A 25,306-nucleotide genomic window follows, 5' to 3' on the forward strand; every position below is an offset into this window, starting at 1 on the left:
CAAGCGTGGTTTATCTCTTCCTTGTTCCAGCCCTGCAGGAAAAACCCAGCGATTTTGCTGCCTTGGGACCCCCAGGTCTGTATTTGATTATTGCTCTCTTCCAGCAGCACCTGGAGATTTGACTGGAATTCCCAGCCCTGGCAGGGCTCTGGTCTCTGCTGCGCTCTTGGATTAAAAGCCAGGAGCAGGAGGTGCAGGGGAGCTCTGTGAGGTTTAGGTGGGGTGAGCTGGGCGGGTCTGATTCCTGAATTAGCGGTGTTTTGGAGGCTGGGGAGGTCAGGGAGGTGAGTGCCCATCCGGGCTGCTCCCTCCAGAGCTTTTCCGGGAGGAGGAAACGTTCGCAGCCGCCTGCGCAAACGAGAGGCCCCGAGGAGGAAACACATCAGGCTGGGGAAAATCCCGACCTGCTCCTGCAAAGCTCAGGGCTCCAAGAGAGGATTAAATCCCAGAGAAAACTCGGGTTCCCCCTTCCCTCTGCTGTCCTGCCCCCCAAATTCCTGTTTTCGGGTGAGGTGATGCCACTGCCCCGTGCAGGGCACGGTGATGCCGCTTTTAGTGTGCAGAGTTTGGTGAGCAGGAGAAAACCTTCCTGAGACCCTTCAGAAAAGATCGATATTCAATATTAAGCTGGTTTTAGGTGGTTTTAGCCAGCAGCTGCTGGGGGTGGTGTCTGACTTCAGGGGTCCCAGCCTCTTGCAGCAGCAGCACTGCCCAGGTTCAGCTGAGCTTTTCCCTCCATAGAACTCCTCAAATCCCCTCCTTTGCTTCCCACCTTCCCTGGAGCAGGGGTGACACAAGCAGAGGCTTTTCCCATCTCCAGCCCCTCTCTGGGAAGCAGGGTGACATTACATCCAAAACAAATTACGTTGTGCATCCGAGCGAGGCTGCTTGGATGCGTTTTCCTTCCCTGACGATGGAGGCAGTGGGAATTGCAGCCCCATTAATTTCTCCTTTTTGCCTCCTGCGAGTTGTCAGTGCCTCTCCCCCGTGCCTGGTAAGTGCCTCATCCGCTGGCTCGGATGCTCTGCTGTGTCCCTGGAATCTTTTGTACAACCTCAGTGCTGAAAGGTCTCCCCAGCAGCCTGGGAATGCCGTGGGGAGGATGCCGGGGCTGCAGGATGCAGCAGGATTACAGGGAGCTCCGGAAGGGCCAGCCCAATCCCGGCATCCCACAGCGTTTCCTTCTGGTTTGTGCCTTTGGAACCTTTTGGGGTTTCTGGTGCAGGATGAGGGGATGGGGCAGCTGCCAGGCCCCAAAGCGTTCCCAGCCCGGAGGAAGATCAGCCGTGCTGCTGGCTCTCGGAATGGGAAACTGCTGCTCAGAGGACAATAAAGGTTATTAAATGTCAGGGAGAAATAAAGCTGCCTTCTTCCCACTTTTTTTCCTGTTTTCTCCCCCTGGCTGCACTGGTTTGCAGGTGCTTTGTGCTGCAGGGGGAGATGGGGACTGGGAGCAGCTGCCTCGGGGCACCCCAGCGGTTCTGGATTTGGGATGGGGTTACTCCTCGAGCATTTGGGGCTCCCAGCCAGGTCCAGGGCCCCCAGGCCCAGCCTGACTCAAGGACAGATTAAATGGGTTCATTCCCTGGGCAGGCACAGCCCCACAGGGAATTACATCGGTCTGGGCTCACTCTTTGGGATGCGGGATGCATCCAGCCGGCTGCTAACCTGTCCCCAACCCTTTGCCAGGCGCAGGGTGTCGGTGACAGCCGGGAGGCGGTGACAGAGGCCCTGCTGGCCTCTGCCACACCTCTGCTGCCAGCGCCGTGCCCTCGTGGAGCACCAACAGGTCTTTCCAGTCCCGCCGGAGCCTCCGGGAGCTGCCATCGGCGGGCGGCACCCGGGGACAGGGAAAAGCAGCGGGTGCATCCCTGCCTCGCCTGGTCTGGCTTTCACTTTGTCCCCCGGAGCTTGAATTAATCATTGGACAGCGGTGGCTGCTGGCGGAAGTGTCCCTGTCACGCCAGGCTGTGTCCGCCCGGGGCTGGGCACCCGGGCATCGCCTCTGCAAGGAGCAGCGCCGGGAGCCGCGGCCGGGGGCAGAAGGTAAAGGGGATTTTGGGGCTCCCCCGGGAGCAGGCTGGGCTGGAGGGGGGGCGGTGGGTGCTGATGGCACCCGGCAAAGCTGCTGGGAGGAAATATTGGCCTGCAGCAGGGAGGCGCGGAATGGCAAAAGTCGGAAAATTCACTGTAGTTCGGAAACTTATTGGTGTTTTTTTTGGGTGGTGAGCAGGGCGAGCCCGAGGGTCAGGGATCAAAGTGTGGCTCCCATGAGATCCCAAATTGTGGCATCTCTGCTGATCACTCTCAGGGGCTCACCCATGGCACTGCTGGGACATTTCCATCCCCCACATTGTCCCTCCCCTGCCTGGCTCCCGGTTTGACAGGTGGCTGGAGTGACAATTGCTGCCTCCAAAGACGATATTTGTAAATTCCTTGCTGGGCTGTTACCCGGCTTGTGGGGGAGCTTTACCCAAACAGAGAGCCAGAAGTCACTGCTGGAGCTGGGAGGGAAATAACATCACACAAGGCACTTCCAGAGAGCACGGAGGGTCGGCCAGGGAAGCAGCTTGGGAGGGTAAAATCAGAGAATCATGGTACAGTTTGGGTTAGAAGGGACCTTAAAGATCATCTTGTTCCACCCCACAACTCGCAGTGAGCTCGGTTTGGGTAGGTTTGGTGTGTGTTTAAAAATAGTTGCTTAGGGGTGACTGGCACTGGGATCTCATCCCATCCCATCCCAGCCTGCCCTATCCCATTCCATCCCATCTGATCGCACTGGAAGGAGCAAACTCCATCACAGAGGGCAGCAGGACCATGAGCTGAAGTTGCCTTCCATGCCTGGAGTTAACTGAAACGCCCTTATCCTCTTCTTGGTTATTTGCTCGTGAATTTGGAAGATCTGCATGCAAACCAATTAGGGATGGGATTCCCTGGGGATGGAGTGATGGAAGTGCAGTGGTTGTTTTGTCCTCCCTGTCCCTTGCTGCTGACCAGGATGGTCGGTGCCCAATCCTCTGGGATTGCAGAGGTGACGTTGGGAAGGGTGACCGGGAGAGCAGGGAGGTGACACCTCAGCGGGATGCTCAGGAGAGGGTAGGTGAGGTGGCCTGCTCAGGGATCCCATCTTTGTCAGGATTTGGGAATAAAAGCAGGAAAAGGGCATTGATCCCCTGCCATTGCCGTGCCTTAACATTCACATTCCTGAGCTCGAGTGCCACCGTGCTGGTGACCTTTCCTTTGGAGCTGTGGCCACTGGGGTGTCCTGGGCATCCTCTGCCCTCATCCTGTACTTGTGTCCGAATGCTCTGGGAGCTGCAGGGCTCCCACCAGCTCCTCTCCCAGGTGCGAGGACCACGCTCTTCCCGGGAAAGATGGTGCAGTTGGAGGTGATGCTTATCCCTGGCTTGTGACCAACTGAGCCAGAGCAGGAGAAGGGACTTGGGACACGAGAGCTGTGCTGGAGGCGTCACCAGCACCGCAGGTGTCACCAGCAGCGCATTTTGGGGACGCTGGTGGGGACACCGTGGGGTGGTCAGTGGTTGAGTTGTGGTGCCATGCCCCGTGAATCCCATTGTTTTGCCCGAGCTGAGGTGTATCCTGCCATCCCAAGGCTCCTGCTGCTGCACCCTGAGCTGCTGGTGAGGTCCCTGCCACCACCCCAGCCCCGTGGCACTGTGACAACAGAACCCTGAGCTGTCACTCGCCGCTGCAGCCTTTGCCCTCCCGGCAGCCCCACGGCCACTCCTCGCCCTTCCCACTGCCTGGAATGGGCGGGAGGGAGGAAAACCAACCTCCTTCCTCCCAGCTCCACCACTGCTGGGGCTCCACGTGTGGTTTTCCATGCTCCAAGGGCTGGTTTGCCATGGACTGAAGCCCTCTGGAGCTCTTCCCCAGGTCCACGTGGACTTGCAGGCAGCGTTGGTGGGTTCAAATCCCTGAGGATGTTCCTGTGCTGAGTTTGATGGATCCAAACAAGATCCAGGCTTATTTGGAGGGGAAGCAGAGGGAAAAGAGCCCTGTTCCTGCTGCTCCAGCCTGTGCCAGCCTGGCCACCTGTGTCTCGCTTTATAAATAGGTTCGGCTTTCCTTTTAGGAAAGATAAAACGGGTTTCCTTTTCTGTGGCACAACTTCCCTGCAGATTCCAGGGAGACTGAGGGTAATTATAACAGTTTCATCCTCCTGGCTGCCTCCTGGCTGCCTGGCTGAGCTGCTCTGACACACGTGTGGTGGCAGATGTTTGCTAACCAAGAGGACCCCGGGAGGGTTTTTCCTCCCTGAAGGAATTAGCGCCACGGAGGCGTGAGGCTGTGACAGCCTCTGGCAAGCCCCGTGTTGCTCAGTGGAGTTGTGTCCTCCTAACGTGGGACCCATCTGTGGGATGGCCTCAGGGAGGGCAGAACATTCCCAACCCCGAGCCGTGGTAGGGAACGTGGCTCTGGCATCTTCTGTGGGAATAACACATCAAACTAACGTGGTTTGGGGCTTGTTTCCTAACCTGGATCCCAGCTGGGATTTATGGGGGAAGCTGGAGGTCAGAGCAGGGTTTGTCCCCTCCAGCTCTTCCCCTGTGGCTGGATAAGGAGGAGAAAACTCTGTTTTAAACCATGTAAATCCCAGCACAGGAGAGCTCCTGGCTGTGTCTGGATCTGCCACACTGGCACAGGGAGAGGTTTTCCATGCCCAGACTGGTGACACAGGGGATGTGCCAGTGGGACATGGAGCTGGGAGTGCAGGTGTGTCCCCATCCCTAAACACCTCAGTACAAGAGGAAAAGGAAGCTCCGGTGCCTTCTGCATCAGAACTTCAACCAGGACAGAGGAAACACGAGGATTATCCCAACTGTTGAGCAAACAGGGGCGTTCAGTATGGGAGGGTCCAGCTTAACGCCATAAACAAGATTGGATTAGGAGGGATTTGCAGAGGGTCAGTCTGGAAGAGCAGCTTATTTAGGTTTTTAGCAGCTGTGTCACAACCATCCGTGGTGTGGCAACACTCGGTTGCGTTGTGCCGGTGTTGGGTTTGAGGGCCCAGGGAGCTGCCGGGATCTTCTGGGCTGGGAGAGGGCTCTGGAGCACAGATCAGCATCAGGAACTCGGCATCTTCCTTGTCTTGGGAGGCTGAACCAAATCTTTCAGCCTGTGAGATGGTGGAGGGTGAGTATCCTTTGGGGCTTGGGTGCTTTCCTGTTGGGGGTGTTTTTAAAGCCAATTAATTCATCCTTGTGCAAGTGACCCAGTGATGCTGAAGCCTCTTGTTGCCCCTGTCCCTCTCCAGGTGCCTTGGCTCTGGTGGCACCACCCTGCCCACAGGAGCTGCCCCTCTTTTGGCCTGGGGTCAGCCTGGCCCTGTGGTGTTGCAGGACCTGGGCTTTGGGGTTTTTATCAGAGCTGTTATCTCGTTTCTTGCTCTGCTGTTGTTCCTTACAGCAGGATTTTGCATCGAGGGGGGAAGTGAAGGGGAAGCAGTGACACCTTCTCTGTGGTGAGCAGGGACAGGACCTGAGAGAATGGCATGGAGCTGGGCCAGGGGAGGTTTAGGGTGGAGATCAGGGAAAGGTTCTTCCCCCAGAGGGTGCTGGGCACTGCCCAGGCTCCCCAGGGAATGGGCACGGCCCCGAGGCTGCCAGAGCTCCAGGAGTGTTTGGACAGCGCTGCCAGGGATGCCCAGGGTGGGGTTGTTGGAGGGTCTGTGCAGGGCCACACAAGGACTGGATAATCCTTGCAGGTCACTTCCAACTCAGGACATTCTGTGATTCCGTGATCCATCTGCCATCAAACCCCTGGCTCCTTCCTGGATCCGCCAGCTCCTGCCCTGGCCCTTGTGCCCGGCCCCACTGCTCAGGGGTGCAAAACAAAAAATTACCCAATGCTTCAGCAACTTCCACCAAAGATTTGCTTCCCCTTGCAGCTGCCGAGTCGATGGGGATGTCACCCTGTGCTCAGCACCCACCCTGCTCCCAACCTCCCTCCCGCTGCTGGGGACCCACCCCTGGCAGATGCGGCACTGCCGCTGCTGGAGCCATGCCGGGATGGGATGCGAAAGGGAAAATAGGGCACTTCTCGTGTGTGACAGCCACAGCCGCCCCCGGAGCCTTTGTCTGCGGAATGGGAACGCGGGGGGGAACATCCCCGGCACCGGCAGCTCCCCCTGTGCCAGCGCTGCAGCTGCGGCCCCTCTGCCAGGGGGTTCATGGGCGTCCCCGGGATGTGCCAAGGAGGGAGGAGGGCGGTGGGAGATGGTTGTGGGCTGGGCAGGGAGCTGGGAGAGGGGTCACTCTCCCAGGAGGGTGTTTTAGGGGGCACCACCATGGAGAGATTTCCACTTGGGGAGTCTTGGATGTCTCATATGGGTGCTGGAGAGTAAATAACCCAACCTGACCCCTGGTCCTGCTCCTTGGCTGCTTCCAGGGGTGGCAGAGTTTTGGGATGGATGCTCTCCCAGTCCCTGGTGAGCAGCCTGGGGCCTCTCCTTTCCTTGTTGAGGTGAAGAATTCCTGGGGAGAGCTTTGAGCTGAGGTGGAGGAGGCGAAAAACGTCATAAAACCATGGAATGGTTTGGGTTGGGAGGGACCTTAAAGCTCACCCAGTCCCACCCCCTGCCATGGGCAGGGACACCTTCCACTATCCCAGGTTGCTCCAAGCCCCATCCAGCCTGGCCTGGAACATTTCCATGTGCCAGGAACGTGTATACTCCCAGGATTTCCACCTCCCATGCTCCAAACCCTGGCTCAACTACAGAATAAACAGATAAAAACAAACAAATAAAGTACAGGCATCCACATGAAGACCCAACCAACAAGAACTGGCAGGGGAGAGGTACTAAAACCCCTCCCGTGGTGTTGTATCAGAATCGGGGAGCCAGGAGGCGTTTTTTCCATGTCACTTGCAATTCCTGAAGCCTGGCTTAATTAGAATAATCACCCTGGGCAGACAGTCAATTAGTGCTGCTCCCGGGTTTCTGCTGAGCTCATACGTTGTGTCACAGGCGCGCTGTCCCCTCCGTGGGCTGATGATGATGATGATGATGATGATGGGTGTGCAGCATCCCTGGTGTGGGGATGGAGGGGGCAATGACCAGTTTCCCACTAATTGGCACCATTTGAGCTCTCCTGACGAGGATGCTCCGTGGCAGCAGTGACTCACCCCTCTCCCTCGCTCCTGCCTGGCTGCAGAGCACAGGAAAGCCACAAAATTGAGGCTTTTGACTCTTTTCCAAGGGTGCCCTTGAGCAGCAGAACTTGGGTTTGGCCGGGCTCTGCCAGGGATGCTGAGTTCCCATCCCAGCAGTATTCCCCTGGAATCACACAGTTTGCTGTGCCTTGGCATCTCCAGAGGGGGAGGATGTGGTTCCTACTGGTTTTTGGGGATCAGAGCAGGACTGGCTGCTGCTGCAGGTCCTCCAGGCCATGCCGGCTCAGCAATCCCTCTCTCCCTGTCCATGGGATGCTCTGCTGCATGGAAAGCGCTCTGCTCGGGGTTGGGGTGATGCTGGGGCAGGGAGGATGAGCAGGACCAGGGATTCTGTGCTGATATGGGGGGGGTTCCTGTCTTCCCTCACTGTTTTGGTCCCCTAAACCCTCTGAGAGACCCCTCTGGGTTAATGCAGGCAGTGCCTGGGTGCTTTTGGGAGGGCTGAGGTGCCCTAGCACGGGCTGGCAAGGGCAGAGCTGGAGGGCTTGGGTGGCCTCCTCTCCATGGTCGTTTGCTTCTCCTTGTACCAGAGACTCCCCGTTGTTGAGAGCACCCCAAAATTTCCCCCCAGGCACGTGACACCCCCTCCCAGGGGGCTCAGCCTTTCCCTGTTTCCCATCTCTTGCCATGAGACCCCTGGAGTTTCGTTCTGGAGGGTCAGGGGAGAAGCCAGATCCCAGCACTGCCCTCTGAGTGGGCAGGAATTCCCCTGAGCTTTGCTCTTGTCCTGTTGCTGCTCCCACCCAGTTCCTCCTCTCCCCCGGGGCTTTCCCCCCTCTCTGATCCCACCTGGCCCTTTTTTCCCTGGAGTGGCTCACCTGGGGAGGAGCAGAGCAGGTAACCCACAATCCCCAGGGGGCTGAGTGGTGGCAGGGCCTAAAAAACAGCTAAAGCCGAGAAAAAGGGCTGGAGAATCCCCCTTTGGAGGTGATCCTGCCTAGTTTTGTTTAATATCCCAGATGTTGGGTGCACAGGGGCTTGGACAAGCTGCTTTGGGCTGGAAAATCCCCCATTTATGGGAGCCCCACCTCATTATGGTTAATATTTGGGATAGCTGCATGTGCAGGCAGTTAGGCTGATTTTGGGCTGCAGAACTCCTTGTTGATGGGGACCTCACCTCATTTTGGTTGGTATTTTAGATATCTGCATGTGTAGGGACTCAGGCTGGTTTGGGCTGGAGGACTCCTGTTTTGATGAGGATCCTGCCTAATTTTGGCTAATATCCCTCATGTCAGGGTGCACAGGGGCTTGGAGGGGCTGTTTGGGGCTGGAGAATCCCCCTTTGATGGGAACCCCACCTCATTTTGGTTGATATTTTGGATATTTGATCCAATATATGGATTGGATATTTTGGCTTGGTTAATATTTTGGATATTTGCCAATGCAGCTACTTAGGCTGGAGAACTCCCCTTTGATGGCAATCCTCCCTAATTCTTCCTCCTATTCCCCATGCCAGGGCGCACAGGGGCTGTTTTTGAGGGCCGATGCCCGCCGTGGGAATCCCTCCGCGGGCGATCCCTGGCTGGAGAAGGGCCGGCGCGGCTCTCCCGGGAGCCATGGGCGCTCGGCCGGCCGTGACAAGCGTGGCCGGGTGGCACAAAGAGCTTTTCCGCCGCGCTTTCCCGGGAGCCGGCGCGGCCGCAGCCGGGCCGTGCGCGCAGCCGCGCGTGGGCACCGCGGTGCGCCGGGGCTCCGCAGGGAGGGAGCGCAGCGTCCCCGCGCCGCCTCCGCCGTGCCGGGCCCGCCGGCCACCCCCGGCCCGGATGCTGCTGAGCCACCGGCGAGCCGAGGCGCTGCGAGGCTCCCGGCTGCAGGTAAAAAGCCGAGGGAGGCAGGGAAAGGAGGGAGGATGGGGATGCCGCGGCTCCGCCGTGACCCCGCCTGGGGACAGGCCTGGGCTTTGATCCGTCCTCCGGGCCCGTCTCACGCCGGCAGGTGACACCTCGCTTTTTTGCAGCTCTCTTGAAGCCCCGCACATCCAGGGGGATGCATCCATCCTCCTCGGGAAGGAGGGAGGGTCCCCGCGCTCCGTCAGCCTTTGCAGCTCCGGCTGCATCCCGAACCCCTCCGCAGGGGCTGGGAGCAGCATCTCCCGTGGGAATGGGGGGCTGAGGGTGGTCTGGGCAGGGAAACCCCCCTCCCCCCACGCCGCGTGCTTTTTGGGGGCCTCATTTCCAAAATATGGCCCCCGGGAAGAATTTTTGCCAGGTAAAAATTGGAATTGCAGGATAGGTAGCTGCATTTCGGGGCTCCGTGGGGATGGGGCCGTGGCGGAGGGGGGTGCGTGAGAGCTGCGCCGCTGGGAGGTGTGAAAGGAGAAACCGCTGCTCGGCACAAAAGCCCGGCTTGCGCAGCTCAGGTCTATTCAAGAGGCATTTAATTCCCCTCGCAAGTCCAGGCGAATGGGGAGCTGCCATCTGGTGTCTGATGGCAGCGCGGGGAAAGGAAAGGGCTCTCTGGGAAGCGGCGCGCTCGCCGGGCTTCAGATTCCCTGGAAACGGCTCCGTTATTAGGGCTGGGTGATGGTTTTGTTCGTCCCCCGTGTGGGCTAAAGCCGGGCTTGAGAAGGGGAAGGGTCCTGAAAGGCAGCAGCACCCCAACACTGGGGCCGGGACCCTCTAGACCAACGCACACCACCTGCCAAAAATCCTCCCTCATCAGGCACTGGGATCCCGGTGCCGGCTCAGGATGAGCTGGGAGCTGACTCTGGCATGAGCCGAGTGTGTGCGGTCTCTGCCCCACTTGGTATCCCCTGGTATCCAGGGAATTATTTTAGGAAGTTGCGGAGCTGTGGGCAGTGCTGCAGCACGGCTGCGCCTTGGCCAGGGCACGCTTGAGCCTCCCTGATAAAGCCGGGAGCGTGTCCCGGCACCGGCAGCAGAGCGGATCTGCGGCGGCCACGGGCAAGCCCAGCGAGGAGGAGTTTCGGCTCTCCAAAGTCCCAGGATGTGTTTAAACCCAGAGGTTCGTGTGTTTAAATTCAGCGGGGTGCTGGGGAGGGGGGTAGGCGCGGTACCTCTGGATTTAGGGTGGGTTTGGGGGATCTGGCACTCAACGGGTCTGCCCCGCGGAGCCGTGACCCTGCTGCCGGCGTGTTCTCTCCGGGGGAGGGACACGAGGGAACAAGACTGACCAGTTCCCAGGGAGGAAACAGGCTGTTCCCTCGCGGCACAGGGAGTTTTCCTTGGCAGGCGCTCAGCCGTGCCCGGGGTGCCCTTGCAGAGCCCTGCCGCGCTGGCTCCGCGCCCGCGGTGCCACGAGCTGGGGTCAGACCCGTGGGTGCGGTGCGGGTGGGTGGCTGCGTGGTGTCCCCGGGCAGTGCCAGCAGCAGGAGCAGGTGGCATTCCCGTCTCAGAGCCGTGCCAGGGCAATGCAAGCCCTGCACAGGGTGGATGGGACAAGGGTGGGCTGCCACGGAGGGCCGCAGCGTGGGAAGGTGCCAGCACCGAGCGGTGGCACTTTGCCAGTCCCTCAGCAGCGGTGATCCCCGTGCGTGTCCCCTGCATCGGGGCTGCCTCCTCCCCAGGGCATCAGGACGTGGGATGGGACAAGGCAGCAGCGCTCTGACCCCTTTCCCGCAGGCTGGGAAGGACGTGTCCACCGGCACAGCAGGGAGAGAGATGTGGGATGTGTTTACATCACCTGTGCTGCAGCACAGGGCACAAACGCTGCCCTGCCAGGGCCGGGGGCTGCCCACCTGAGCATCCCTCGCCCCCGCACAGCAGCGGGATGCAGGCAGCCCTTGGCATCCACAGCCCTTGGCATGGATGCAACGCCAGAGCTCTCTGCGGAGCTCCCGGCTGTGTCCAAAGGAGCAGAACCTCCTTTGGGCTGCCAAGCCCTGCAGGAACATCAGTCGTGGCTTTTCCCCTTTTTCCGGAGCTGAGTGTTCCCAGGGGCTTTCAGAGCTCCTGCACACTGGGTCTGGGTGCCAGGCTGCAGGGATGAGGCTATGAGGAGGCAGCCAGAGGTTTCTTTGCTTTAATTCCAGTTTTTGGTCATCCCTGGCAGCTCCTGGCTGGAGTGTCCATGCAGGATGCAGATGTGAGTGTGGCTTCGAGCACTGGGATGTCACCCACGGCCGGAGCTGGTAACAGGGATTATCTCAGTTTGTCATCCAGCTCTGGGGACAGGCTGGGAGCAGCTCCTTGGGACCCTGTGGTTGGAGGGAGAGGAGAGCTGGGCCACAGACTGGCCAGATCCTGCTCTCCTCTGGGATTTCCATTGGGGCAAACTGGGATTGGATCCCACTTCCCAGGTGGGAATTGCTGAGGCCCTGCAGCAAATGTGACCTAACGCACCTGGAAAAAGCCCAGAGAGGAAACTCCATGCAGGGCTTCGGGATGCTGGGAGACCCAGCCAGGAGTGCTGGATTCAAAGGCAGGTCACGGATGAAAGCTGCTTGCACACATATGTGCAGCTGTAGGTGAATCATTCACATCTACCCCAGCATTTCTTTTTGGTAAAAACAGGCATTTTCCAAAGTTTCAGGGCACCGTGGGTTTCCTGAGGAATTCCCACGTGTGGTTTCAGCACATTCATGGATGATATTCCCGGGCTGGTGTCTCCACCAGTCTGGCTGAGCTTCGTGGTTAAAGTCAGCCCAGGAACTGCTGAATTTCAGGATGATGCTGAAGCTCATGGTGTTGCATCAAGGCTCCCAAGCAGCCCAAAAGTCCCTTTTTATTCCAGAACCCTCATTTACTCTCAGACTTGACCCAGCCAGGAATGGGACCCCTGGGCAGTGATGGGATGTGCAGCTGTGCTGATGTCCATGAGTGGACAGTGCCAATTGTGGGACCTGAGGCTCTCAATTGGTATTTTGGCTAATCCTTTCCCGGATTTGTTCTGCTGCAGCAATGAGCAGGTTGTGGAGTGGGGACAGGGCTGGTTTTGGAGCTTGTTTTGGTTTTGAAGCTCTTCTGGGCTCTGTGCTGAGAACCCAACCCCTTCAGAGGTGCCTGGGCAGCCCGGCACCCCCAGCAGCCGCCAGCACCTTGGAACACCTTTGGTGGCCTTTGCTCAAGGGCAGGGCTTTAGCATGAGCTGGTCAGTGAGGGGTTAAACCTTTTCCATCCCTCTTTGAGCAGGATGCACTCCCTGGGGCTGCTGGGCTGAACTCCAAGTCCTCTCTCCCAGAGGGTCGTGGGGCGCCCTGTGCCAGGGCCTCCCCACCCTCAAGGGGAAGAATTCATTCCTAATATCCCATCTATCCCTGCCCTCTGGCAATGGGAAGCCATTCCCTGTGTCCTGTCACTCCATGCCTTTACCCAAAGTCGCCACCCAGCTCTCCTGGAGCCCCTTTAGGCACTGGAAGGGGCTCTGAGGCCTCCCCAGAACCTTCTCTCCTTCAGTGCCAAAAGGGACTTTGCAGCTGCTGGGGGTGGATGGATGGATGGATGGATGGATGGATGGCTGGATGGATGGAGCACAGCGAGGTCCCTGCAGCAGGAGGGGTGGTTTGGGGGGGTCAGGGACATGGAGCCAGGCTGCAGCTGGCTCCCTCCCCACGGGAACAGCGCCAGTCCCTGCTGTGCCGCAGCCTTGGGCTGCTCCTCTCCCAGGAGCCGATGCCTCGGCAGCTCCCTGAGTGCAGCAGTGTCCCTGCAGCTCCCTGGCACCAGCTTTAGGTGTGTGCCAGGGGGCTCAGTGAGGGAGGGTGGGACAGCAGGCTGCCAGCGGTGTTGGCTGCATGACTTCTGCCACCTGAGGTGACTTTTCTTTCTGTCCCCGCTGTCTCTGGGGGACCGGGGCTTTTCCCAGACAGGAGCTGAGCTGTCTGATGCTCAGGGAGTTGTGTTTCTCTCACTGTCCCTGCATTCAGCTGCCCCAAAGGGTCCCTGGAAGGGAGAGGAGGAGGGGGGTGCTGCTGGAAGAGCGGCTGCTCCTGCAGCCCAGGGGTTGTTTTCCCACTGTGCCATGCTTGGTGAAACACGTCAGGTTTGGTTTCAATTTGAATTCCTGTTTGTCTGATGAACTGGACATCGGCCCTTTGGGGGATTTTTGCTCTGGGGGCGGTTGTCTGTGTCCTGAGGTCAGTTCCCTGGAAGGCAGCAGGGCAGCTGTCGTGCTGCCCTGGGTTTGTCACTGTCACCTGTGCTGCTGTCCCTGCTCCTGCACCCTGTGCCCGGCTGCTGCAGCATGTACTGGGCTTCAGACACCATAATTCGCCACCTCCTGGAGCAGAAACACCCTCACAGAGGACATCAGTGACTCTCTGACACAGGGGCAGCTTCAGGGTGGCCGTTTCTTTGCCCTCTTGCTGCACAGCAGCTGCTGCAGCACCGTCCAGGATGGGCGTGTGCCGGAGCATCCCGGTCCATCCCTGTCCCTGTGGTCTCTGTACCTCCTTTGCAGGACTTTTGCAGTCTGGGGTGGATGCCAAAACCCCTTAACTGCAGTCCAGAACCCTGTGTCCTCATCCCATTCCAGTTTCTCTCGTGTCCAGCGTCCCCTTTCCATTCCCAGCTAAGTCCATGTGTGTTAAACTCCAGGATGCTCCACCCTAGAGATGATCCCATTTCCAAACGGGGTCAGACAGGCCTGTGAGCAGAGACAGGGCAGGGACAGGAGGAGGTCAGGGCTGCCCTGGGGAACCACCGGTGTCCTGCCAGCTGCTGGCTCCCGCCAGCCCAGTTCTGCCCATCAGGCCATGGGATGTCACATCCCAAATGTGACTTTTGGAGCTGAAGCTCCAGCTGTCCCTTTTCTGGGCTAAAGGATGGAAAACCCTCTTGAGTGGTGCTGAAAGCACGCGGGTATTCCGTGGGATTGCTGATTCACGTGGCTGGTGGAGAGGAGCCAGCTCTGTCTGTCCCTCCACTGCTGACGGACATCCTGGGGACGTCGTGGGCAGTGGCCTTGCCCAAGGTCCATGGTGGTCGTTCCCAAGGACCTGTCCTCATTCTTGTCCTCCCTGTGTCTTTCAGATGTCCTGTGGTAACCTGTCCCCCACCAGGAGGTCCTGCCTGCCTTAGCCAGCACCCTGCCAGCGATGGCCTCAACGCCTCAGTGAGGGGCAAAAGGACGAGGAGCGAGTGTCCCCAACACCGCCACATCCCCCGGGACAGCCATGGAGGCCCCTCTGGATGTGCCCGTGGGGAACCTCATTGACTTTGACACCGAAACACCCGCCTGTGACCCCTCAGAGCCCGCTCCTCCTGCTGCTCCCAGCGACAACGGGCACCTGGGGGACACGGGGGACGTGGCCGCAGAGGAGAGCGATGCCACCGAGTCAGCAGACAGCGAGAATGACATGGGGGACTCTCCCCGGCACTGGGGTGGCTACCGCCGCTCCTCCTCCAACGAGTCCTTCTCCTCCAGCCAGAGCACGGAGTCGGCCCGGGACGAGGCCACGGCCGAGCGCCGGGAGTTCATGCGGAGTTACGTGGAGAAGATCTTCACTGGGGGGTGAGTGAGCGGGGCTGGTGACACCAGGGACATCCCGTGGGATGGGACGGGATGGGATGGGACGGGATGGGATGGGATGGGATGGGATCTGGCTGCTTTCCCCCTCCGGGAGCAGCAGTTTGTGTCCTTCTCCGAGCTAGGCTGCTGCCCCATGGTGTTGGTGCTGAGGGGGATGTGGCTTTTGCCTTGCACCCCTCTCCTGGCCACGGCCCAGCTCATCTTCCACCCCCAGCTTCCCTCCCTGCTTCTCTCTCCCCATTCCCATGCCAGGGCTCACCGTGCCGGGGGTCCCTATCTCCTCTCCCCGCTGATGCTCGTGGAAATGCCGGCGGCTCGCACGTGCCCAGGGACCCTGTGGCAGCCTCTGGCTGTGCCCCCAGCCCTGCATCCCCCAGATCCCGGCGCTGTGGGCTCCGTAACTCCGTGGCTCAGCGTGTCAGGCTGGATGGAGCAAATGGAGCGTGAGGAGCAGCAACAGGGCTTGTTTTCGCTCTGGGGCTCGGCGCCTGTCTCCAGAGCTCGGTTTCTGCTCGCGCTGTCCTTGGCTCTTCCCTTCTCCCTCTGCCTTTGGATTCCCTCCTGCCAGGGAGGAAGAAAAGAGCAGCACAAGGCGAAGGATGACAAAATGGATGCTCCTCTCCTCCTCTTCCTCTGCCTTCCTCCCCGGGATGCTGATGCCAAGAGGGATGTTGGGGGTTGAAGGTCACATCCTTGGTCTTAATGATGTTTTTTTTAATTTTTTCCTGTTTCAGGGAGGATTTGGACCAGGAGGAGAAGGCCAGGTTTGGGGAGCTCTGCAGCAGCGAGAATGGGAAGGGCAGGGAGTGGTTCGCGAGATATGTGAGCGCCCAGGTAAGGGGAGTGGTGGGGAAGCAGCAGGAATCCTGCACGGGGTTTGGAACAGCCTCAGGCCAGGGGGATTTATTTATATCCCAAAGAAGTATTTTTGGAAGGCAGGAACTCAAGGAAAGTGAGGAACCACAGCAGAGGGAGACACAGCAGCGAATAAATGCATTTTGAGCAGTTAACCACGCCCTTGGTGCAGCACGGCAGAGAATTCACTGGTTTTATTTAAAATTAAATCCCACCAGCACTCAGACTCATCCTATTCCCTAAAAACACAATCCAGACAGGCACAACGCTGTCTCTGAGGGGGAGACCCAGCCTTGAGTGCTCTTTTGCCCCCTGCCCTTGGTGGGTGGTCCTGGGGTGGGCTGGGGCTGTTCCTGCTGCTCTGCTGAGCCCTGGGCTCTGTCCCTGCAGCGCTGCAACTCCAAGTGCGTCTCGGAGCAGACCTTCTACCGCCTGATGCAGTCCTTCGCCCTCGTGCTCTTTGAGTAAGTCCTGGGGGTGCTCTGGGGCTTTGTGGCAACCCCCAAAAGCCTCTGAGGGCAGGGCCGTGAGGCTGCTTGGGTTGGGGTGTCCTCACTGTGTCCTCCCTCTGTGTCAGGTGTCATCAGATGGACGATTTCAGCCCTGCCAAGAACCTCATGACCATGTGTTTCACCTATTACTATATAGGTAAGGGAACCTGCACCCCTGTGGAGGCTTTGCTGGTGCTGGGGGCCAGTTTGAAACGTATCCTGTGCGTGGGAAGGGGGTTGGAGGGGTGCCCCAGGTGGAAAAGGGCCCCCATGTCCCAGAATCCATGCCAACCTGCCACAGTGCCTCGCTGGGGTGGTGATGCTGCTTTGTCCTTGCTTCCAGCCAGGAATATTTGCACGTGACAACCCCCAGATGATCCCAGACCCTGGGGGGGTGGGATGTGAACACCCCAGCCCAGAAGCACCTTGGTTTAGTGCTTGCTGTGTGGTGGCCGCTCCTCCACGGGGGGCTGGATTGGGAGGGGGGAGGATAAAAATAAAAACCTACAGGAGTTGGGATGGGAACTTGGGTGTCTCCACCTCCTGGTGGTGCCTTGTGGAGCTGGGTGCAGGTCTCCAGGAGCTGGCAGCACTCAGGGCCGTGGGGCTCACTGAGGTCCTGGCACATTTTCCCCAGGGAAACCTCACGCCCTGCCCTTGGAGGCCAAGGAGAAGCCCACGGGCAGCATTGACTCATACCTGAAGTCGGCCAACACCTGGCTGGCCGAGAAGAAGGACATCGCAGAGAGGCTGCTGAAAAACACCTCGGCCAAGACAGAGAACGTCAAGGGCTTCTTTGGGGGCCTGGAGACCAAACTGAAGGGTCCTGCCACCAAAAAGAGCGAGTGGGTGGCACTCCCTTGGGTGGGCAGGGGGGCTGGGCACCCTTGTCATGACCAAGCCAGAAGCCTCCCGGGTGTAGGGCCACCATGGGTTTGTCACTGTCACCTGCGCTGCTGTCCCTGCTCCTGTCCCACCCTGTGCCCTCTCATGGCCACGAGATGTGGTCTCTAGCCTGGTCCCATGCTTTAGTCACTGTCACCTCATGGTCTGGGAGTCCTGTTTCCCTTGGCCATGGAGTTTTGTGGTTCCCAGCTCGTGATCTTCTGTACTGGGCCCGATGGGAGGGACATCACTGTCTCTGTCACCTTTCTGGCCCTGGGGATGGTGGTATGGGAGCAGGGGGTCTTTCAAATGAGGGCAGGGGGCACTTGTGGACATCTGCCAGGGGGCCATGGGCTGTCGGGGGGACAGGATTTTGGGAGCTGACACTGATTTCTTGTGCCACAGCGAAGGTGAGGACAAACCAAAGGAGAAGCTGAAGAAGACAGGTGAGTGCAGCCAGTGCTGGTGAAACAGACACGGTCAGGGCATCCCTGGGGAAGGAGAGAGGGTTGGAAATGCTGGAATTCCTTGGGGCTGGGTTTGAGATTCCAATCACAACTCTCCTCCTGCGAGGATCTCATCCTCAGTGTCACAGGCTGCAGAGGTTTGGGCACCCACCACCTCCGAACTTTGGTGGTGCACCAGTCTCCCCCAGTGCCTGTGTGTGCTCCCAGACCAGTGGTTCAGTCCCTCCAGGATCCTCCTGGGACATCCCTGCCTTCCTCAGGGCTGATCCCTGCCCTCCAAGGGCACTCAGAGCTCCTCTTGCCGTTGCTGGGGATGTGTTGAGGACGTGTTAGGTTTGCAAACCATCCCGGCTTGCTCAGCCACCAGACTGGGAGAGGGCACAGAATCCGTGTGAAGCTGGGGAGGTGGGAGTGCCCTAGGCCTTGGCACATGACTCGGTGTCCCCACAGTGTCCCTGCAGAGCCCAGAGGAGGAGAAGAAAGGGGAGAAGATCTACCTGTACATGCACCTCAAGCAGCAGCCGATCTGGTAAAGCCCCGGGGCAAGCTGGCTCCAGCCCGGGGAGGGGTTTGTCCTCCTGGCCACGTGTGCCCAGATGTCCACAAGTGCCCCTAACAGGCACGTCCCCTGTGTTTGCAGCCACCAAAGAGCTGGTCCAGAAATGCCCCAAATTTGCCGGGCTTGTTTGGCCCATCCTGACCCTTGGGAAGACTCAGGGACAGGCTGGGTGAGATTGTAGGATCCTGGAATGGTTTGGGTTGGAAGGGACCCTAAAGCTCATCCCATCCCACCCCTGCCATGGGCAGGGACACCTTCCACTATCCCAGGTTGCTGCAAGCCCTTTCCAGCCTGGCCTTGGACACTTGCAGGGATCCAGGGACAGCCACAGCTGCTCTGGGCACCCTGTGCCAGGGCCTGCCCACCCTAATTATGAAATCCCTATTGGCCATTCCCAACATCTCCCTCCTTGCAGGCACAACCTCCGGTTCTGGAACGCCGCCTTCTTCGACGCCGTGCACTGCGAGCGCAGGAAGAGGTCCCCCACCACCAGGTAGGGCATGTTCCCGTGGGAAAAGGAGGCCCCGTGTCCCCTCCAGCTGCCCCAGGGTGCTCCTCCCAACAGCCCCGAGCTTGACCAACCCTGGGGAAATGCTCTGCTTTCCATCCCTGACTGGAAACCTGCTGGGAACACTGGGAAGTGGGGTGGGGGCAGTGAGATCCACGGCCTGGTTGGGATTTGGGAGCATCAAGGTTTTCCTGTGCATTTTGCAGCATTTTTGGAGGAACCAAGCCCCAGAGGAACCAATGCCCAGGAATCCCAGCCAGGGATTTCTCAGGCTGTTGGTGCTGAGTTTGCCAGCAGGTCTGGGAGGGGCTCGGTGCAGCCGTCAGGGAGGTGCAATGGATGGGGGGGATGTCCCAGCTGTCCCCAGGAGGGACAACCTGCAGCCAGCAAGGACAAAAGCTGGGGATGGTGGCACTGCCAGCACCGAAAATTGGGATAAAACTGCCAGGGAAGGGGCTGCTCGTGTCGGGGGCTGGCATGGGGCACATGGGATGCAGAAGTGGGTGAGACACTCGCCAAGCTTGTGCCCATCTCTTGCTCCACCCGGAGCAGCCGGGAGGGCTCCAGCCATTCCCTCCTCTCCTGAGGCAGTTTCCCACTCCCAGCCGGCCCCTCCCGCTGTCTGTGCAGTGCCCTTGGGCTCTGAGCTCTCCGAGCCGCCCCCTTTTCGGAGCGCTGACAGCACTTTTGAGCAGCCAGCTCCCCCCGTGTCCTCCCCAAATCCCGAGCTAAGCCGCAGCAGCCCTGGCTCGCGCCCTGGGATGCTGTGCCAGGCTCAGCTCACGCATCAATCCCTATTTTCCCTTTTATTGCTTTCCCTTTTTTTCTCCCAAGCCAGCACGGGAAGAGCCCATTGAGCAGCAATGTAACCAGAACTGCATTTGCCTTGATTAAGCCCCAAATTAGCAGCAGCAAATGCCTCACAAGGACAGACGCCACCGGCAGCTGCTCCCTGCTCCCAGTGCCTTTCCCAATTAATCTGATGGCTGAGTCTGCCTCGGCTGCAGGAGCAAGCCTGACTAACAAAGGAGCTTTGGGAACTGCAGCCCGGAGTCTCCCGAGCATCTCGGGGGGGTTGGAAGGTGGTGGTGACCCCCCCCCCCGAGTCCTCTGGAGAGGATGAGAATCCTCAGAATGAGCTGGGATGCCGCGTGCTGGGCTGGGGGCTGAAATCCCTGGAGGGAGGAGCTGGCTGGTGAGGGCTGGTTTGGAATTCCCAGTCGGTGCGTGGCCGTGGCAGACGTCCGGAGGGTCCGTGGGGATGGGGTTGTGGCCATCTCTGTGATGGGATCACCAGGACGTCTCTGGGGTGGCCGGGCCTCGTTCTCCCGGAGCTGCAGCGAGACCTGGGGAGGTTTTTTTCTCCTCTGGGTGGGGAGGGCAGGGGAGGGGGTGAAGGAATCAGAACTAAACTCCTCTTTTTCTCTCTCTTTCCTCTCTCTCTGCCTCTAACAACCTTCTTCCGTCTCTTCTTCTCTCCGTTCCCCTCCATCCCTCTGTCTTGCATGATCTTTTCACGCACCACTTTTGTCGGCCCCGTTTCTGCTGCCGCTCCAGAGGGAACACTGGGGAGGAAGAGGAGAAGAGGTGTGTCTGTCCCTGTACTTCCTTAGTGTCCCCAGGCTGACGCTCACTTCAGGTCCAGATCCTGCCCTGGGGAGGGGGGGGATGTGTTTTGGGGGGCTCTGAAAGGCCCTTTCTCCACGGAGGAGGAACAGCTGATGGAGGTTTGAGCATGAGCATCACCCTTCCAAAGGGCCAGAGGGGTTTGCATTGGCTCCTCTTTCATGTGGTTTTTAAAACGGAGCCTGAATGGTTTCAAGCTGTGATGTTTTGCTGGGAACATCCCTCTGGGCAGGTCCTGGGCATAAACTGAGTTTCTTTGTGTAGAAAGCATCCCCCTCTCCTGTCCTTCCCGCTTGCTCCTGGCTTCTGCTGCCACTTAGAGGTGCTGGGGATCCTTTGCCAGCTGGAAAAGCTGGCCCTTTTCCATTTTCTAATGCGTTTTTTTCTGCTGCCATCCCTTAACAAAATCAAAAACGCAAATGGGGGGCTGCATGTCCCGATTGGGAGCATGTCCTTGGGGCCACGAGCTGGCACTGGGACAGGGGACAGTCCTCGCTCTCTTGGAGTGTGGGATCTGGGAGCAAATCCCTCCAGGTGATGGCTTTAGCAAGAGGATGAGGGTTCTCGGAAGCCTGGCAGTGAATTTTCTGTGTGGCTGAGGAGTGTCCTGCCAAAGGGATGGTGTAAATGGTGCTGGGGAAAATGCTGCTGCTGGAAGAGGAGAGAGTTGGTGAAGAGTTCTCAGCACTTACAGGCACAACAAGGCTTCCCTGGATACCCCAAAACACAACCCACAGCCCCGGGGGTTCCTCACCCTGTACCTGTCCCACTGAGCCAGTGTGAAGATCAAAGGCTTTGAGTGGAGCCACATGTGGGTTTTCTCCCTTCCCAGGCGTGTTACTCTGCAGTAATAAGTCAGAAACTCAGCCAAAATTGTTTTTTTGGGGGCACTTTGATAATGTTTTTTCTCCCGTCTTCCTCCCTTCAAAACATAAAAAGGCAGGAAAAAAAGAATTACAAACATGCTTCTTCTGTAAATGAGCCAGTGGGGTCTGTGAAGTTTTGCTTCCAGATTTCAAAGCCCCTTCATTGGATTCTTGCCCTCTCCTTTCAGCCTCTCCATTTGGGTGTGGGTTTTATTTGCTATCCTGGGCTGTATCTGGGAGAAATTACACCTTCTTTGCTTTAAAAGAAAATCCCCTGAAACATATTGTGTACATTTCCAGAGCCCTATAAACAACGAGCTGGTGACTGGAGGCTCAGCTCAGCAGCTTTGCACATTCGGGTTGGGGTGATTTAATGGGGCCTGGCTCCCTTTGTGGGGTCAGCCTGGCTGAGCACCCATCCTCTTCCAGTTCCAGCCACGCCGGGGCTGAGCCAACCTCCCCAAATTTAGGGTGAGACACCCTCTATCCCAATTTCCCCTCGGCACAGCTCCCCCCCTCCTGCTTGGCATTCCGGCGAGCTACAAGTGTCTGTTCTTCTCCCCATGTTCTCCTCTTCCTTCTCCTCCATTTTTCTTCTGCCTATCCCTGTTTTTCCTTGCTTCTCCTCCTCTTATCCTTGGCTGTGACCTCACCTGATTCTCGGGAAGGGGCCGGCTTCACCGTGGAGCTGGAGTTTCCCTGGCGTGCATGCACTGAGCCCTGCTGCCACCGCCCCAAGTGGCATCCCTGTGGCACAGGCTTTATTCCCGGGATGGGGGCTCTGCCACTGCCTAGAGCTGGTTGCAAACACCCAGAGCTTGAACCCCTCCGTCCCTTAAGGCGATGCTGCAGTTGCAGGAGGCCGGAGCGGAGCCGTGGCATCTTCAGGGCACTGCTGGGATGAGGGGCCGTGGGGAGGGGTGTGGGAGCTCCCGCCCTGGCGGATGGGGAGGTACGTTTGGGGAGCACCTTGGTCGGGATTCGGGGAGTTGGAGCCTTGCTGCAGGTGAGGGACAGGTGCCTGGTGTCCCCCTGTCACCCTCCCAGGCTGGGGGGCTTCAGCAGAGTCCTGCTGGGATGGCCATCCCCTGCTTTCCTCCTCATGCCCGAAGGTGAGCTCTGTGCTGGAGGGATCGATGCTATTTTTAGCTCTTAATCAGGGCCTTTGCAGGCAAAGCCGAGGCTGAGTGAGGTTTTTCCTGGAGCATCTCTTGCTTTGCTCCAGGGCAAGAGCTCTGCAGATGGATCCATGTTGTGAGCTCATCCCACACCCAGGGGCTCTCGGTGCCTTCCTGTCCTCCAGCAGCGTGGCCCAGGGCGGGAAGAAGCAGACGGGGGGTCCTGGGGTGACCGTGGTGACAGAGTGGTGCCAGACTGGCTCGTTCCTTGCAGGGAGAAATGGTGCCACATGACGCAGGAGGAGCGCGACGACAGCCTGCGCTTCAACGAGAACATCACCTTCGGGCAGCTGGGGTGAGCAGGGCACCACGGGGACCACCCCCAGGGGACCAGCTGCTGAGGGGGGACCTCCCGCTGTTCCCCCACTGGGGACATCCCTTATGGTGCAGAGGATGCCTGGTGCTTCTCCCTGGGACCTGCTCCTGCCCCTTCTGTTGAATATCCCGGTGCCGAAGGGACCGGGCTGAGCATCATCCCAGTGCCTGGGACAAGGGGCTGTGGAGAAGGGGAGGAAGGTGGGGGGAAGAAGGGGAAGCTTGGCCATTCTCTCACCCAGAGCATCTCTGTCCTCCCTCAGCACCTTCATCCACAACATGCTGGCGTTCGGCCTCAACAAGAAGCTCTGTAGCGACTTCCTGAAGAAGCAGGCGACCATCGGCAACTTGGATGAGGGTAAGGGAGAGCCCGGGGGATGTGCAGCCCCTTCCTGGGGTTCCTGGAGGGATGGAATGTGGTTGGGATGGTTCAGCAGCCTCTCAGAGCCCTTTTCTCTCTCCTTCCCAGAGCAATACAAGCTGCTCAGTGACCACATCGAGCAGATGGCCACGGAGTAGCTGCCTGGCCGGCACGAGGCAGCGGAGGGACAGTGGCCGGACAGGTGGGGAGGGGAGAGGAAGCCACCTCCGGGGCTACCTGTGCCTGAAGCTGGGCTACCTACAAAACAAACCACACACACGAGCTGCAATAAAACCTGCATGATCATCCACCAACCTCTAGAGCTGCCCAGGGCAGCCTGTAGGCATAGGAGCCAAACAGCCCCCGCCCTTGCCAGACCCTCCTGCCTCTATTGCCAGAGTAGACAATCCCAAAAGCGATTTTTGTTGGTTCAAAAGCAAACCAAAACACAAGGGAAAAGCAGGAAGAGCGTGGCTGTGCAGCCCTCGGGTGCTGTGTCAGTAAACGCTGGTGAGATCTCTGGTGGTAAATCCAGAGGTATCCAAGGCTGCCTTTCCCTGCTGGCCTCCCCTTGCTGATGCGGGGGCTGCACCAGGGATGCAGGAGGTGATGGCAGGGACCACAGCCAGGAGCACCCAGTCACCTGTCAGTCAGGCTGTGTGGTGTCTCCAGGGATGTCACCATTGCCTGGGGACCTGGGCAGGGTGGGGCCTTGCTGAGGGCAGAGGTGGGGCTGGCAAAGTGTGCAGCTCCTTGGGAGCTGGAGGGAAATCCTCCTTTGGGAAACCTTCACTGTGCTGCCTGTGTGGGTTTGTACCTCTGGGCAAAGAGACAACAGTTTGCTCCTTCTCGTCATCCTGGACAAGTAGGAAAAAAGCCATGGCCTGGGGCGGGATTGCGGGAGAGGAGCTCTGCTGGGCTTGGGAGGGGGTGGCAAAACGCCTCATCCCTCTCCCTGCTGCCCTGTCAGTGCGGGATGCTGCCGGATTGTGACATTTCCCAAAGCCTCCTGGCATCCCGTGGCAGTAGATTAATTGTCCTCCTTCCCTGGGCTGCCCCTCTCTGCCCTCTCCTGCGCCAGCTCTTCGCTCCAGCTGCTCATCCATCAAACCTGAAATAGCCCTGTCTAAAGGACATCTCCTGTTCTGCTCCAGGGGTGACAGCTCCCACCGTGCAGCAGAGCTGTTTTATCCCTTGGACCTTGGCACGGTGTTTGCAGAGAGGGCTGGGGACACGGGGACATCGCTGGGGACACGGGGACATCACTGCTCCCCTCTGCAAGGAGCAGCCCACAGCGTCAGAAACCCCCAGCCCTGCACAGCCAAGGCTCCAACAGCCTCACCCCAAAACCATCATCCCGAAACGCAAGTCCGGGTTTCAATCAATCGGTTTTTCCCTGTGCTGCCAGCTGTATCCCATAGGAAATAGCATAAATGGATATTTTTCCCATGTAGCTCTTGGCTTCTGGTGTCATTTCCAAGCATCAAAGTGATGCTTTTACCTAAGCTGGGCTTCCCTTGCCGCTGGGGATGGGATCCATGCTGGGTTTTGTAGGAAGGATGGATCCAGCACCAATTTTTCCTTGGTCATTCCCAAACCTGGGCAGAGTTACTGGAAAAGGGTTTTTGTTGGGTTGAGGGGCTGATGTTGGTCCCTCATGGCAGTAAAGACCCTCCTGATGGACAAAATGTGCTGGACCATGAGCAGCTCAGCAGCCTGGAGCATCCCATCCCCATGGCATTCCCTGGTATCTGTCTCCACTCAGGTCTTTCCCAAATCCTCATTCATTTCTTTATTATTACTATTTTTTTTTCCAACATGAAAAGGAAAGTTCAGTGCTGAAGTATATATATTATTTGCATGTGTATTTTTCTATAAAAACAATTAAAATCCAATAAAAAATAGCTATAAACCCTCCTAGACCAGGACTGTGTGAAGATGGGATGAGAGAGAGAGAGAGAGATTGGAATAAATTATCTTAAAAATGAATATTTTTGCTCAGTTGTTGTTGTGTGTTTTAAGCAGCTGGATTTTCTCCACGCTGCCTGTTCGACCTCAGTGGTCCCTGGTGCCTCCATCAGCTTCTCCCTTTTGATAATCTGTTTTTTAATAGAGAAAAATTGTTGCACTTTTTACAGAGCTGTTCTCATTTGCCCTGGAGCCAGAGAGGCACATGAAGGAGATTTCATTTTTATTTTCTTTTCCCCTGTGCTCTCCCTCTCTGCCAGTGGCCGCTGAGCTGACGGTGGAGCTGGATCCTGCTCTGGCCTCGGGACATTTGATTTCAGTGTATTTAAAAATCAATTATTCGGTATTATCTTATTAAGGAAAAGACGTTCCCTTAGGTTAAGGGGCTGGGAATGTCATATTCCACCCAGGATTCAGAGCCCCCATCCCCTCAGGTCTCTGTGTGGCCAAGCTGAGCCTGTTCCTTGCCCTGCAAGGCTGGTTTCTCTCTTGGTAGCCCAGAAGGAGGGTTCTACGGCCACATTTCTCTTGGGAAGGAGCTTTCCCTGCTCCTTGTTTTTATTTAATTACCCCCCGCTGCAGGAGGGAAACCCCCAGCCCCAAAG

The 25,306-nt window shown here is 58.2% G+C and overlaps 1 protein-coding gene across 5 annotated transcripts; it reads left to right on the forward strand.

Annotated features, from left to right (window-relative positions):
* On the forward strand, positions 1 to 24,722 carry KIAA0513 (KIAA0513 ortholog). 5 transcript variants are annotated; one of them, XM_069026773.1, is made up of 13 exons: positions 1 to 75; positions 14,124 to 14,604; positions 15,357 to 15,456; positions 15,868 to 15,941; positions 16,055 to 16,125; positions 16,606 to 16,813; positions 17,259 to 17,299; positions 17,771 to 17,849; positions 18,295 to 18,372; positions 19,945 to 19,974; positions 22,272 to 22,352; positions 22,636 to 22,730; positions 22,842 to 24,722. In XM_069026773.1, exons 2-13 carry the CDS (start codon positions 14,267 to 14,269, stop codon positions 22,889 to 22,891), a joined length of 1,245 nt encoding a protein of 414 aa, XP_068882874.1. In that variant the 5' UTR covers positions 1 to 75; positions 14,124 to 14,266; the 3' UTR covers positions 22,892 to 24,722. The 5 variants fall into 5 exon arrangements, with proteins under 5 accessions (XP_068882874.1, XP_068882873.1, XP_068882872.1 ...); XM_069026772.1 differs by lacking the exon at positions 1 to 75 and adding an exon at positions 1,910 to 2,046; XM_069026771.1 differs by lacking the exon at positions 1 to 75 and adding an exon at positions 8,884 to 9,008.
* Positions 24,723 to 25,306: the final 584 nt, after the last annotated feature.

The sequence above is a fragment of the Aphelocoma coerulescens genome, chromosome 11 (assembly GCF_041296385.1).
Source record: "Aphelocoma coerulescens isolate FSJ_1873_10779 chromosome 11, UR_Acoe_1.0, whole genome shotgun sequence".
In the NCBI taxonomy this organism is placed as follows: Eukaryota; Metazoa; Chordata; class Aves; order Passeriformes; family Corvidae; genus Aphelocoma; species Aphelocoma coerulescens.